Here is a 13,364-nt window from a genome sequence, read left to right on the forward strand (position 1 = left end):
TTGTAAAAGGTCAGAGCCAAATTTATAAATAAAGAGTCATCATTTTAGACCGACACGAGTAATGGGTTTAATGATGGCGCTGTTAATATGCAGACGAAGTTCTTGTTCTTGCAGACGAAGAACAATTTTGGAGATAAATAAACGCCGAAGAACTCGTGCGCGAGAGTTGTCCACACCACAGGCAGAGCGGTGAGTTATTCCTACCAGTGTAATGCATTACTAAGCACAAACGATCTTTTCCGTGACGTATATCTCGCGCGAAACTCGGTTTGGGAAGCTAAAGTGAAAGTAGGGGAATTAGAAATGAGTAAAAAGGATAACGGTAAGAGTTAGCTTTATGTCGGGATACGTTAACTATAGCAAGCTAGTTTTCATATCTGACACTCGTATCGAGTGAACGAAGTTCGTTTAATGTCAGAGATAGTGAAGTGTTAGCTAAAAAGCCATCAGCTAACGTTAGCTAACGTTACATAGCCCTTAGCACGATAAGCTAACGTTCGCTCTTAAAGTGATATGGGAGCCTACTCCAAATACGCCAATTTTTACAACATGATACATTTGTTTTAAAGCACCGTGTGTGGGATATTTTATTTCGTTACACAGAATATACCGTCATTGTTTAACAGTGTCTTGAGCTCACAAAGTGTTAACATACAGACGGAGACGATAAACAACAAAGTAACGTTACAGTAATGTTAAGGATCCAGGGTACCATCATCATGCGTCAAGGCACTTTAAAAGATAAAAAAGATCGTACAAATATAGCTGTCATTCCTAGCTATTTTTGAGGGCTATCACACATAATGTTAAGCACTATTTCTGAATGTTTGCGTCAGTTTATATGATCACTTTGATCCACAGGTGCGTCACTCATCCTTGCATACCTGAATGAGAAGAACCGACCCTACAGTGCTCAGGATGTCTTCTGCAATCTACAAAAGCAGCATGGACTGGGCAAAACAGTGAGATCAATACCTACCCGTGAGATGCTGTGGTGTTGGTGTGTGTATCTTACAATTAATGATTTGTTGCATATTTGTGATTTACCAGGCTGTGGTCAAAGCCATGGAACTGCTGGCCCTGGAGGGCAAGATAAAAGAGAAAACATATGGCAAGCAAAAGATTTATTTTGCTGATCAGGTTCGTGTATACATATGTACTAAAGTGTCGTTGTGGAAAGTTGGCACTGAAAGTAATTAATGTCAAACCTGCTGTTTACAATAATCTGCCACTAACCTTCCCTGCAGTCTCAGTTCAAAGACGTGAATGATGTAGACCTAAAGTCGATGGACTCTCAGATCTCACAGCTCAGTGCAGAGGTTCAGTCCCTCACCCAGAGCTGCAGACAGCTGGATGCAGGTGTGGTCAACTTATCTATACAAGTTGTTGTATCCACAGTGTGTCATGTGTTTTTTACACAGTATCAAGACATGCCTTTTGCTCAGATTTAAGCTACAGTAAATGATTTACATGAGACTTCTCCAAGCTTGAGGGACTGTTTTTGCTGTACTGCATTATGAAATGGGATGTTGTGTACATTTGTGTGCAATCTCCACTAACAGAGCTGAAGGAGCTCAATAGCTCCCTGACAACAGAGGAAATGATGTCAGAGATCCAAGAGCTGAAGTCAGAGTGTTCAGGGTACAGAGCGCGACTGGAGAAGATTAAGGCAGCCACAAATCACGTCACACCAGAAGAGAAAGAGAAGGTTGGGAATGTAGTTACGCTTTCTAATTACTGCAAAACATCTAAGAAATCTACTGATTACTGTTGTTGTTGTTGTTGTTTTTATGTCGTATGGTGGCGCATTGCTAATAAGATTTTGATTTACAGGTTTATAAGGAGTGGAATGTTTACGTGAAAGAGTGGAAAAAGAGGAAGAGATTGGTAATGTATATGTATATAAAAATATTTTAATGGCATACTGTATTATGGCATTTTTTTGCCCCTATACCATGGCTTTTTTTAAATAGTTTTTATAACATACTACAATTTTTTTATGACATACTATACTATGACTTTTCTAAACAAATGTATGGTAGATTATTCAACTTTTTTAATGACTTTTTTGTGACATACTATTCAGCGTGTGATGTTGACATCATGTCATGTTACATTTTGTGGACGGTGCCTGCTACAGTGGTCAAGCAACAGTATTTAGACAAACAAATCACGATAAACTGCACCCATCCATTTCACCAGTGTTACAGGACTCTGCTGCACCAATCACATACCTGGACATTGTAAACTGTTTTTGCACTGAGTGCATACACTTAGGTAACAGAGGTAACAGAGCATGTACCTCACAAGATGGCGCCCCAGTCCCAAACAATGTGACATACATTCACATTTACTATGGCATAATATTTTTAAGGCATTTTTTTAATGGCATGCTACTACATACTACATACTATAACATTTAAGCAATATCACACAAGAGGGAGTGAATCACAGCCGTGACGATATCACAGTACAGCATCACGAGCTCGAGTGTGATATTGCTTTTATACAATTCAACAGTTAAATAAGCAAGGCTGATTAAGAAATGTTGAAAAATGAGGACAAAATAGATAATTTAAGCATTTTATTTGTATTCCGCCAACAAAAATAGTTCCCTCAGGACTCCACTGTCACCGTTGCTATGTAACGCAGAGATGGTGTGCCAGGCACTTACTCTTTATACACATTTATCTGCACGTTTCCATTAATTGTGCAGCCGGTGAAATAAGTCTCTGGTGACTGCATGGTGGACTGTCGCTTCACAGGCACAGCCGACTCTGCCTTCTGATCTGACAGTATGTTGCTTTTCTCCAAGTCATTGAGCTCCGCTGATGAAACACTGACAAACCTGGATGTGTGCTCAGATGGATTCAGCTTCGCCTCTCCCTCATCTTCCTCTGATGACCATTCATAGTTCAATTCAAAACTTATTATTATTATTATTTTATTTTAGGAAATAAATCCATATTTTTGGCTGTTTGACAGCGGATGAATTAATTAGCCTACAACGCAACTGCTGACCTAACTGACACTAACTGTCAGTTTTGATTTGATGATTGCAATCAGCTGTGAGGCGGAGTGATACATACACAGTGAAATAACCGTGATGTTGTACTCCAATATCATCACGGTTTTACTGTCTCTCGACCAATCAGATTGCAGGGCCGGAACTAACTGTTGTATAATTTTCATTATTTTTGAAATGACATATTTTACTATGACTTTTTTAATGATTTTTTACATACTATACTATGGCTTTTTATTTTTTGGCATACTACACATTTTTTATAAAAAAAAAATTAAATGACATACTTTACTATGATTTTTTTATGAATTTGTTTGACGCACTATACTATAACTTTCAGGATTTCTTTAATGACATACTATACTGTAACTTTTTTGAATTTTTTTATGACATACTGTACTATGAATATTTTCTGATTTTTTTTTTTGGACATACTATGACTTTTTCTTGATTTCTTTAATGACATACTGTAACTTTTTTAATGACATTTTCTATGAAATACTGTACTATGAATTTTTTTGAGAACATATACAATGATTTTATGATTTTTTAAAATGACATACTATTACTTTTTTATGTATTTAATGACATACTATACTATGACTGTTTTTAATGACATACTATGACTATATACACTTTTAAAATCATACTATACTATTATATACATTCATACTACTAATATTTTTTTAAATTACATACTATACCATGAGGTTTTTTATATTTTTTTATGAAATACTATACTATGACTTTTTTTTTTTTTAAATTACATACTATGACATCAGTCAGCGTTTTAAATGAAATTCTATTATGACTTCTTTATATATAAAAAAAGTATGCCATACTATACTGAAACATAAATAATGAAGATCTTTTATCACATTCTATAATTTGATTTTTTTTTATTTTTTAAATGACATACTATACTATGACCTTTTTATTGTTTTGTTATGATATATTTTGGCTTTTATATAATGACATTCTCATGACATACTGCAGTATGGCATTTATATGTCATTTTATGACATACCATTTCTTTTTTTCATTATGCTATACTGTAACCATCATCATGTTGGTATCTCAATCACCATTATTAAATGTTTTAATTGATTTATTGCACTCAAATTTGAAACAGACTTTACTAATTGCCTCAAAATTCAGGATAAAATCTTAAGATCATTAACAGGGAAATAATGGCTATAAATGCGCCTTTGATTGAAATTTTGCAGAAGGCTTCGTAGACTGCAAAAATAACCAATAAATGAATTGGCAAACCTAAATAAACAAGGTTTTATTATAAGGTTTTACTTTCGTCTTGTGTTTCATGTCTACCTTATCATTTCACCAGCAGCCATCTCAGCAAAAACTGTGCTTTAAAAAAGGAAGTCTGAAAAGGTATTAAATTAAACTTCAGGATTTCCTGTGTACATGCTGATGACAAGCAGCAGATGGAAAGGGAGATAATAAAGGAGTTTCAAAGATTAGTAGACTGGATGAAGACATTTATCATTTAAGATATTAGCTGTAGCCACTGAATGCTTAAATTATGTTGTGCTTTGTTTCTTTCAGGCTTCAGATATGATGAATGCAATCCTGGAAGGGTATCCAAAGAGCAAAAAGCAGTTCCTGGTGAGAAGCAAGCTCATAAAATCCCCTTTCCAGAATTTAACTTCATGCCACCACCTATGTGTGTTTTGTTGTTGAGCCAATGTTTTGTGTTTACAGTACTGATAAATAATATACATGGTGTTTCCCTCACAGGAAGAAGTCGGAGTGGAGACTGATGAGGACTGTAAGGTGGTTGTTCCAAGTACTTGAAAGAACAAGAAATCGCTCGTTCATCCACTTCATCAAAAAAGCCTGTGCAGTGCTTCACAAAGAATATAGATTATTCATCAGAGCGCTCTGAACCTCAGTGCAATCTTTATTTATAGTCTTTCTCTTGAACAATCAGTACATCTTTAATAAAAGTTGAATGCAATAACAACTTACACTGTAATTGAAAGTATATTTATACAAAAATAGCCGTCATTTGCAAGACACTGACACTACAGCGCTGAGAGATGCTTGGGGCTAAAGAGGCAACGGTGGTTTATTTTTTTCCCTTTTTAAAGCCATACAACCAATCCTGAGCCTTTGAATATGTCAACAAATTACTTATTATAGCTTTGAGAGCTGTACGTTCTTTGTTCATATATGTTCAAGTCCATATTGCTGCCATGGTTTTTGAAACCTGAACATAAAAGAACCACAATGTATAGAGCATGTGCTGTTATTTATGGCCTTCGGGTATTACGGAGGGTTGTCCTGTGTTTTTCTCTCTCCTTTGTTTATCATCTTTTGTACTGCTTCTCCACTCAGTATGCTTCCAAGTTATTAGATGTTTATGACAGTCACTTTTAATATTTACGTGCTAACAGAATTTCTTCAACAAATGTATTACTTTCTCAGCTATCTTACAATGTTAAAAGATATTTTACAGGTGTATTAACTGCAGAGATGGGACCACTATATGATTTGTCCTTTTCTGCTACACTTCATTTCAATGTTGTTTGGGGCAAATTAAACAGGACAAGAATTCAGTATACTTCTTTGCATATGTTTACGTGATTCTTTGGGTGGTGATGTACAGTAGATGGCTATTCAAAACACCTATAAAAAGACAGTACTTAAAGCAACATGACAGGGTCATAAATCAACACTTCCCTGTGATTAAAGCCATAACAGTAAGGTAATTCAGAACAGATCAGCCATGTAAATGACAGATTTTACTTACTCAGACACTGGAAACTGTGAAAGCCATCATGAAAACTGGCATTATATCATATGTTCAAAAATCTAAGAATGAAAAGCTCTTTAATTCAGTACAGCAGCTGTAAATCTCTCACCAGGGACCCGTGACCAGTGGTGGGTACAGTGACGGTTTTCAAAGAAAAAAAAAAAAAAAAAAAAATCAGCCCTGAACAATTAGAACATTTTCCATTTAGCGGTGTTCGACATTCACAAGTGGTGTTTACTATTTCACTGTTTGGAATGAACTGTTACTGATCGTAAAAGTCACTGACAACCAACGCGTTTGTCATGTTGGCATTAAAACCACCGAAATTTAAAGGTCTAGTGTGTAGGATTTAGTGGCATCTGATGCCCGAGGTTGCAGATTGCGACCAACTGAAACTTCTCCTGTTTGCCAAGTGTGTAGGAGAAATACTATGGCCAATATCAAAACACGAATTGCCCTGTCTAGAGCCAGTGTTTGGTTTGTCCAATCTGGGCTACTGTGGAAATGACATGGTGAACTCCATGGAAGAGGACCCATTCAGTACATAGATATAAACGGCTCAATTTAAGGTAATAAAAAAACATCAATTGTCATTTTCAGGTGATTATAAACTAATGAAAACATATGTATTACATTAACTTCAATTTCTGACTACACACTGGACCTTTAAAGAGATGACATTTTATGTCATTTGATTTAGAAAAGCTTATTGTATGGTAAACTGCAATCTGAAAGGTTCATCAGAATCAACACTTTGTATTTCACATCATCTCCGAACACATCATGAACACATCACATGTATAACAGCAACTGAATAACTGCCTGTATTTAAACAATCTCTTCACAATGTGCGGTAAAGCTTAATTATTGTCAATAGTCAGCATATATTAATAGTAATCCATGAATCTTAATGCTGCTTACATTGCACACCAGTCACCATGATATTTCAACATTTCTGACAGCTTGTCATAACTGCATTAATGACAACCTCATGTCTTCTAAAACTAAGGTGGAGGAGTCTGTTTTTAAACCAAAGCAATAAAATGCTGACGCGCCACAGAGTGTGTTCCTGATTGCACATTTAAGAGAAATTACAGTTACCCTGCAGTAGTATAGTAGTGGAGTATTTAACATTGTCAGAAGTGGTATGGCTGACTCATTATGTTTGTGCACTGAAGCTGAGTGTAGCCCTTTGGATCAGCATAAGGCTGCAAATATATGCTTGATGCAACGGGGGAGGGTGTGGGCTCATGAGTTTTTACATTTTTCATCACCCTTTTCTCTATTTCTGTTAATTAGGTTGATAGATTGCAGAAGCAATACAGCCAATTACCTCAATCTGTGAGAAGAGTCTTGGATTTGATTCATCTCAACAAGGGCAACTGTGACTACAACTAGATGCACACTACACTATCTTGTCTACCGGATGCATTTCACATATACATTCACTTGCAAAATGTTGAGTTTCCCCTGCTTTTCTTAGCAGAACAACAGTAAGAAGTATGAACATTCAGCAGAGGCTGAAAAAATACTCAGCTGTCTGTATGTACGTACACTTACAATCAGGAAGTGATCCTTCTTAAACGTGATCGCTCAATCCAATACAACTTCTCATCTCTGCCCATACCATGAGGTTGAGGTAATACAACTGCAGCTGGAGAGTCACTGATGAGCTGAAGTGAGTGTAAATACTGTGGTGTGTGGCCTGAGGCTGATTGAAGTTTTTTCGTCCACCCTGAGAGGCCAGAGCAAGCTCAAAGTCAATTTCTGGGAGTTAAGCCCAGAGGTTTCACTCAATCAGTAAAGCTGACCGTTGAGCTGCCGCAGCACCCCAACAACAAAGTCCCTCAGCGTCTACGACAAAACAGAAGAAACACAGTGACTGTTATGAACTCAACAAGTAGCACTGACCATTTTACTGTGTCTGATCCCGCTGTCCACAATACATCAGAAATATTATTTACCTGTGGCTTGCAGTGCTCTTCAATCCAGCTGAATACACAGGCAGAGAGTTCTTGGAAACTGCTCACTGAAACAGAATTGCTGAAAGACTGGAACAGTGAGTCCATGATGCTCTGAAAGATGTTGAACTTGACCTGGTCAGACACCTGATCCTCTCCTTGCTGTGGGTTGTTCTGGTGGGCCTTCACTATGTGCTCATAGTTCCTATCAAAAGAGACAATTGCTGTTCACTGGCCTCACAAAATACATCATTTAATTAATTAAACTAATTCATGAAGACATGATTAATTGACCCACACACTAAATAAACTGGTTTGCCTATACAGAGTGTATATGGCTAGAATAAATGCAGACCTAACAGCACTTGTTTTCATTTGAGAATACTTTGTTGCTTTTTTTTTTTTTTAAAGATCCAATAGTACCTTTACCTTATGCTGTGTCAGCGCTGCAATTAAAGCATTTCTGACTCAAGACTTTTCTCACACTATACAAGATCAGCATTTATTTTTTAAATCCATCTTTTCATTTGTCTGGATGCAGAACAAGTAGGAAGGTCTTAGTTTGCCAACAACTGGGACTGTAGAATAAACTATAGAAAAAAAGCTAGGCTGAGAGAGTTTGTGAACCACTATCTCACGTTTTCATGATTTTCAGCGCCATCACTTCTTTCCTTAGTAGAGAAACTTCCTCCTCCTGCTTCTTCTTTTCTTTATGAAGAAAATGGATGTAGTCGATTGCTGCAAACAAATACATGTGTCAGGGGTTTCTTCATTCGACACATTATTCTTTTTTAAAGAGGTGTTGTCCCTCCACAACCATTGCCCATGTACCAAAATGCTGCTACTTCCTCTTTTTCCCTAACAAAGAAATTTGAGCGAGTGCAGATATCTCTGCAATGTGATATTTCTGTCTCCATCTTTCTATTGAGCTCAGGTGATCTGAACATGCTATACAGTATATATCCTTGTATTGTCTTATTTGCTTGCTTTGTGTAATGTGAGCATGTGAGACTGAATCTGTCACTGGGGGCTATAAGCAGTATGCAGATTTGTATCACATGACTGGAGTAAGAAATAAACCAGTGGCTGGACTAGACTCTATTGGAGAACAACTAGATAATAGTGTGACTGCTGACAGCTGGACTGGAAAGTCTGATTTTTACTGACTTGTAAAGTTGGGTTGATTTCCGGTCTGGCTTGTCCGGTCCGGAGTACGTGCTTAAACTGGCATTTGTCATCATGACAAGCTTTGGCAAATTATAAAGTAGCCTACATCAGCAACCTGTGCTGACTGCAACATGGCACTAAATCAAACTAGTAACAAGCAATATGACAACGTGATGAACATAATACAATGTTTGTTTATAAACGGACTAACAGAGCTGCTTGTGTCTGACGGACCGTGAACCAAGCACAGCAACAATAGGGAGATCACATTTTAGTAGGGGTCGGAGGGGGGAAAAGTGGCGCATGTTGTGGATGTTTACTAGAAAGTTCTTGTGTTTTTTGGGGGTGACGAGAGGAGACATGGCAGACTTAGCCTGTCAATAAAACTAAAACTGCACAAATATGACTACATCTTGAATCTGAAGCTGACAAGGAAGGGTTTTTGAACTGGCCAAATGCAATGTGGTGCACCTTTTTGAGCTGATATTTTGTCAGACACTGTGTTTCCTGTTGAATGCTTTGAAAGCGTCACAATGTACGATGATTCATTCAAGTTAAAATGAGGAATTATATGCATAATATTTTCTTTCAATGCAAAATACTAAATAAGGTGCCAGCTGGTTGGAGAAAGACTGCTGGGGAGACAAAGGTTTCTGGTAAGATAAATGACAATCGCTATAATCCAGGCTACTTACTGTTAGCTGTATTGTGTGTATTGTCATTTCCAATAAATATCACAATATAAAATGTGTTTTTTGTTTTAAGCCAGTAGGCTACTCACCCATCTTTGAAGTGTTTACGTCTCCAGTCTGATCTCAAGTGCATAGCTGATATTTACATGGTTTGTTTACATGACATAACAGAAGTGCATATTGATCGTGGACACAGAGATCCGATGATACGCAATGCAACGTGATAGTCAGATGCTCATTTGCTGTTGTGGCACTGTAGTGTTATGTTCAACTTGGGACCGCTGCTGAGGCAAGTGCAACAATTGATAAAATTTGGAATACTGTTCGAGTTTGGTTGTTTGGCTCAATATCAATCCAGTTTGAACATTTTTTTTTCTCTGGCCCAACCCTACTGACTTGCTCGTATTTACTATCTTTCCCTAGTAGAGACCAATGTCAGATGATGAACTCACCATTATTCGAAATATAATCATCAAGGCAACTGTGTCTGAGTTCATCCAATATCATCACATCTTACTTTTCTGCAGCACAGTAGCCTTGCTTATCTTCTGTGCTCCCACTGCAAATTCAGACTGCTGCTGGCACGTTGGCACTATGGACTGGAGGTCATCGTAGCCTTTCTGAAGTTACCAAAAAAAAAATAACACATACTGAACAGATGAAAATATATAATTCTAAAACTTTTTAAAGGCGTGTGTGGTGTATCTGCAGTAAGTCATGGAGATCAAAATCCAATTTGCCGTCTACTGTAGCCTTACCTTAATAGCATCCCTACGCTTCTGCTCAGCCTGTGTGTGTGCTTGTCTCCGTCGATCTTTATACGAGTCCTTATATGATGCTTCATGTCTGTAGTCACTGTCTTCATCATCTATTCAAAAATATATTAACACTCAGATTTAGAAACATGCCTCTGACTTCTGACTGTGACATAGAATACCAGTCAGCAGACTGACAAATGCACAATGAACTGTTTTGCAGAACTTTTCGGAAACATGAGGACTATGCTAATTTTAGTTGGTCTAAAACCATACCAAGATTTTTCTGAGACTGGAAGATGAATTTATTGATTTAGTTACAGTGAATGTCCTGGAGTAAGTCTTCAGTCTATTTTATTCCATCACAGAAATTTAGCCAAGACTGAATCATTTTTCACCTCAGCAGGATTCAGAGAAGCTGATTCATGCCTCAATCAAGTTATATCGATCTCTGTAATGCACTTCAAACTGGCCTCCGCTACACTTCATTTGACAGAGGGGACTCATAAAACCCTGCTGACAGAATCTGGACAAAAGCTATGAAGATGGAAAACAGTCCTGCATGCACTTGATTTTATTAAAAATATAATTACACAAAGCCCACTATTGGAATTATTGTGCTTCTATCCTATTAAGTACACTTATGTCCCCTGTGTTTTATATTTCGAAGAGAGTAGCAAAACAGGGTTTTCCTTTTTTCAATAAGCAAGAAGTAGAAACGAAAGAAAGCAGGCTATGTCTCCACTGAACAATTAGGTTTTACTTTGAGAGAAAGGTGACATACAAATAAGGCCTTTCATTCTTAGAAGTTCAATTTTAAAATATGTGACAGAATTAAGACTGCAAATATATGTATTACAGGGAAGTCATCTGAAGTTAAGAACATTCAACAAAGCAAACATTCACATCACAATCTAAATGTAACACAAATTCTCTCTTAAAACTGTCGGCACTGTCAGTTCCCCCCTGTATAAACATAGTACCTGTATTTGGTACTGAGGAGGCACTTGTTGAGCCAATGCTGTTGGCCCTGGACACAACTGAACCCTTTCTGGCAGTTTCAGCAAAGAAACCTGAAGATCAAGACAGACAGCATGCATCAAAGATTTTTCACTGCAAGACCAAAAATAGATTGACATACTAAGCTCAGAAACACAAGGTCACTATCACAAAGCTTAAATATCAAATGATATGACAAACAACAGGATATGAACTGACTGAATACTCACTAGGGTCAAAGCCACTGTCGCTGAAAGCGCCGTCTGTCTGCCGAGCCATCACCCGACAAGAGAAGACGGAAAAAGGAGAAAATAGAGGCTGAGAGGCTGAGAGGCTGGAATAAAAAGGGGGTAAATCGTGCTGCCCTAAATACACTGACAATAGACCAACAGCTAGTATGATAGGAAGTCTAAACCCCCACTGAGCATTGCCCTGATTTGTCCAATTTAAGTATGCAGCAGGGTAAAGAGCTGCATCCTATCTGTACTTCAATCACAGAGCCACTGTTTGATCTAGGGCAGCACAACACAATAGTCACTTCAATTTGTGGTTCCCAAAATTGGGCCCCTCTCTCTCTCTTTCTCTCTTTTATTGACAATGATTCCACGGGGCAAAACCCTGAAGATGTGAAGATGTGTTCAATACCAACATTAAGTCTTGCTAAATGTTTAGAGTGTTTGATAATGATTATTCTAACCAGGGGTTTCACTCTCTCTACCAACATCCATCATATTAAAGGAGAATCCACGAATAAAACCTACGTATATCAAATGTTGCCCCCTAAAGGAGTTTCACACGGTTAGATAACCAGCTCTACTGCGGTCCCTCACACGGGGAAGATCGGGAAATATCTTCATACAGCTGCTTTTCCATGTCAGCAGCGACATCATTATTAGATAAGACACTGGCGTACTGACTTTAAATGGCTTGTTGTAAAATATTCAATCAGTACTTTTGTGAAATGGAAAGGCAAAGTGGACCAAGTATTCTCCTAATGACAAAAACAGGATTTCCTTATGCTACACTGTTACGTCCCACAGTTTGCATTTATTATATTTGGTAGGGCTGCAATTAACAATGGATTTGCACGCTTGCTAAGATTTAAGTTACTACACCATTGTGGCAGACTCTTCAGTAAATCTGCACTTCAATTTCAGTTGGATGCTTGAAAGAAAGACAGAAGTGCAAAAAAGGGAGTGTCGTTTTAGGTGGCTGCAAGTTTATTTTAAGCACAAACAAGAAACAAGAGCTGTCGTTTTGTTTACTTAACAAGCTAACTGCTAACTGTTATTAGCCCTGTGACGTTGGCTAACGTCACCTAGCTAACGTTAGCTGTCAAGCTAACAAAGACTTGCTCCTCCATAACGTTTGCAAAACTTCAACTTAAAGACATAACAGCTTTTGCAGCCTATCGCTGCCGCCACAGACGTAGTAATCAAGTTAATTAAAAAGTTGTGGTTAACTAACATTAGTCACTTACTTTCCAGTGATCCTCTGGCGACGTTGTCGGGTCCGTCATTTTGGAATGTAAAATAACTATTAGCTATGCTACCTTCGCGTGCATCTCGTAGGTTCCTATTTTCTTCATATAAAAAGTTGTAAGAATCTGATCTCCGTCTCTTCATCATCCAAATAAAAAAATACAAGTTCTCCCAGACCAAGCTTTATCAACTGATAAAATTCTTGTTATTCACGTACCCTTAAATCAGTAACTTACACTGATGACTCCATAGTCTGTTCTCCCACGGTACCTTATTCCTGTGCACGAATAAGAAGAAAAAGTTAGGCTTCGTCATAAAAAATGGTTGTAGTAGTATTAATAAGTATATGGTCAGTGTTCGCTGCACACACTCAAAACATCTTGAACGTTATATGAAGCAGTATGTTCCAATGTCGAATATCATGACTGGCAACTTCCGAAGAGACAGCGAATGCAGCAACCAACTATGCAGTAGTTAGCTTCAAACACAGAGGGGCGCTGTTGGACAA

At 37.7% G+C, this 13,364-nt stretch overlaps 2 protein-coding genes across 3 annotated transcripts; one reads left to right on the top strand and one right to left on the bottom strand.

Moving 5' to 3' along the window:
• The first annotated feature begins 221 nt into the window (after positions 1-221).
• On the top strand, positions 222-5,094 carry LOC125878971 (PSMC3 interacting protein). The gene is made up of 8 exons (XM_049560518.1): positions 222-322; positions 862-962; positions 1,051-1,140; positions 1,248-1,359; positions 1,563-1,708; positions 1,834-1,887; positions 4,592-4,651; positions 4,784-5,094. Exons 1-8 carry the CDS (start codon positions 304-306, stop codon positions 4,838-4,840), a joined length of 639 nt encoding a protein of 212 aa, XP_049416475.1. The 5' UTR covers positions 222-303; the 3' UTR covers positions 4,841-5,094.
• Positions 5,085-13,329, bottom strand: mlx (MAX dimerization protein MLX). Of its 2 annotated transcripts, XM_049560517.1 has the most exons (9): positions 13,227-13,295; positions 12,856-13,133; positions 11,606-11,642; positions 11,360-11,449; positions 10,380-10,489; positions 10,139-10,241; positions 8,401-8,500; positions 7,766-7,967; positions 5,085-7,655 (listed from the first exon to the last, which is right to left on the bottom strand). In XM_049560517.1, exons 2-9 carry the CDS (start codon positions 12,892-12,894, stop codon positions 7,599-7,601), a joined length of 738 nt encoding a protein of 245 aa, XP_049416474.1. In that variant the 5' UTR covers positions 12,895-13,133; positions 13,227-13,295; the 3' UTR covers positions 5,085-7,598. The 2 variants fall into 2 exon arrangements, with proteins under 2 accessions (XP_049416474.1, XP_049416473.1); XM_049560516.1 differs by having other exon boundaries at positions 12,856-13,329.
• Between the last annotated feature and the right edge of the window lie 35 nt (positions 13,330-13,364).

Source organism: Epinephelus fuscoguttatus, linkage group LG19, assembly GCF_011397635.1.
Source record: "Epinephelus fuscoguttatus linkage group LG19, E.fuscoguttatus.final_Chr_v1".
Lineage (NCBI taxonomy): Eukaryota > Metazoa > Chordata > Actinopteri > Perciformes > Serranidae > Epinephelus > Epinephelus fuscoguttatus.

Coding starts and splice junctions, on each gene's coding strand:
- mlx (XM_049560516.1), bottom strand. CDS start 12,894: ATGACGGACCCGACAACGTCGCCAGAGGATCACTGGAAA. Junction 10,490..11,359: donor CTCCTCAGTACCAAATACAG/GTACTATGTTTA, acceptor ATTTTTGAATAG/ATGATGAAGACAGTGACTAC. Junction 8,501..10,138: donor GGCTACTGTGCTGCAGAAAA/GTAAGATGTGAT, acceptor ATTTGTTTGCAG/CAATCGACTACATCCATTTT.
- LOC125878971 (XM_049560518.1), top strand. Junction 1,888..4,591: donor GGAAAAAGAGGAAGAGATTG/GTAATGTATATG, acceptor TGTTTCTTTCAG/GCTTCAGATATGATGAATGC. Junction 4,652..4,783: donor AGAGCAAAAAGCAGTTCCTG/GTGAGAAGCAAG, acceptor TTTCCCTCACAG/GAAGAAGTCGGAGTGGAGAC.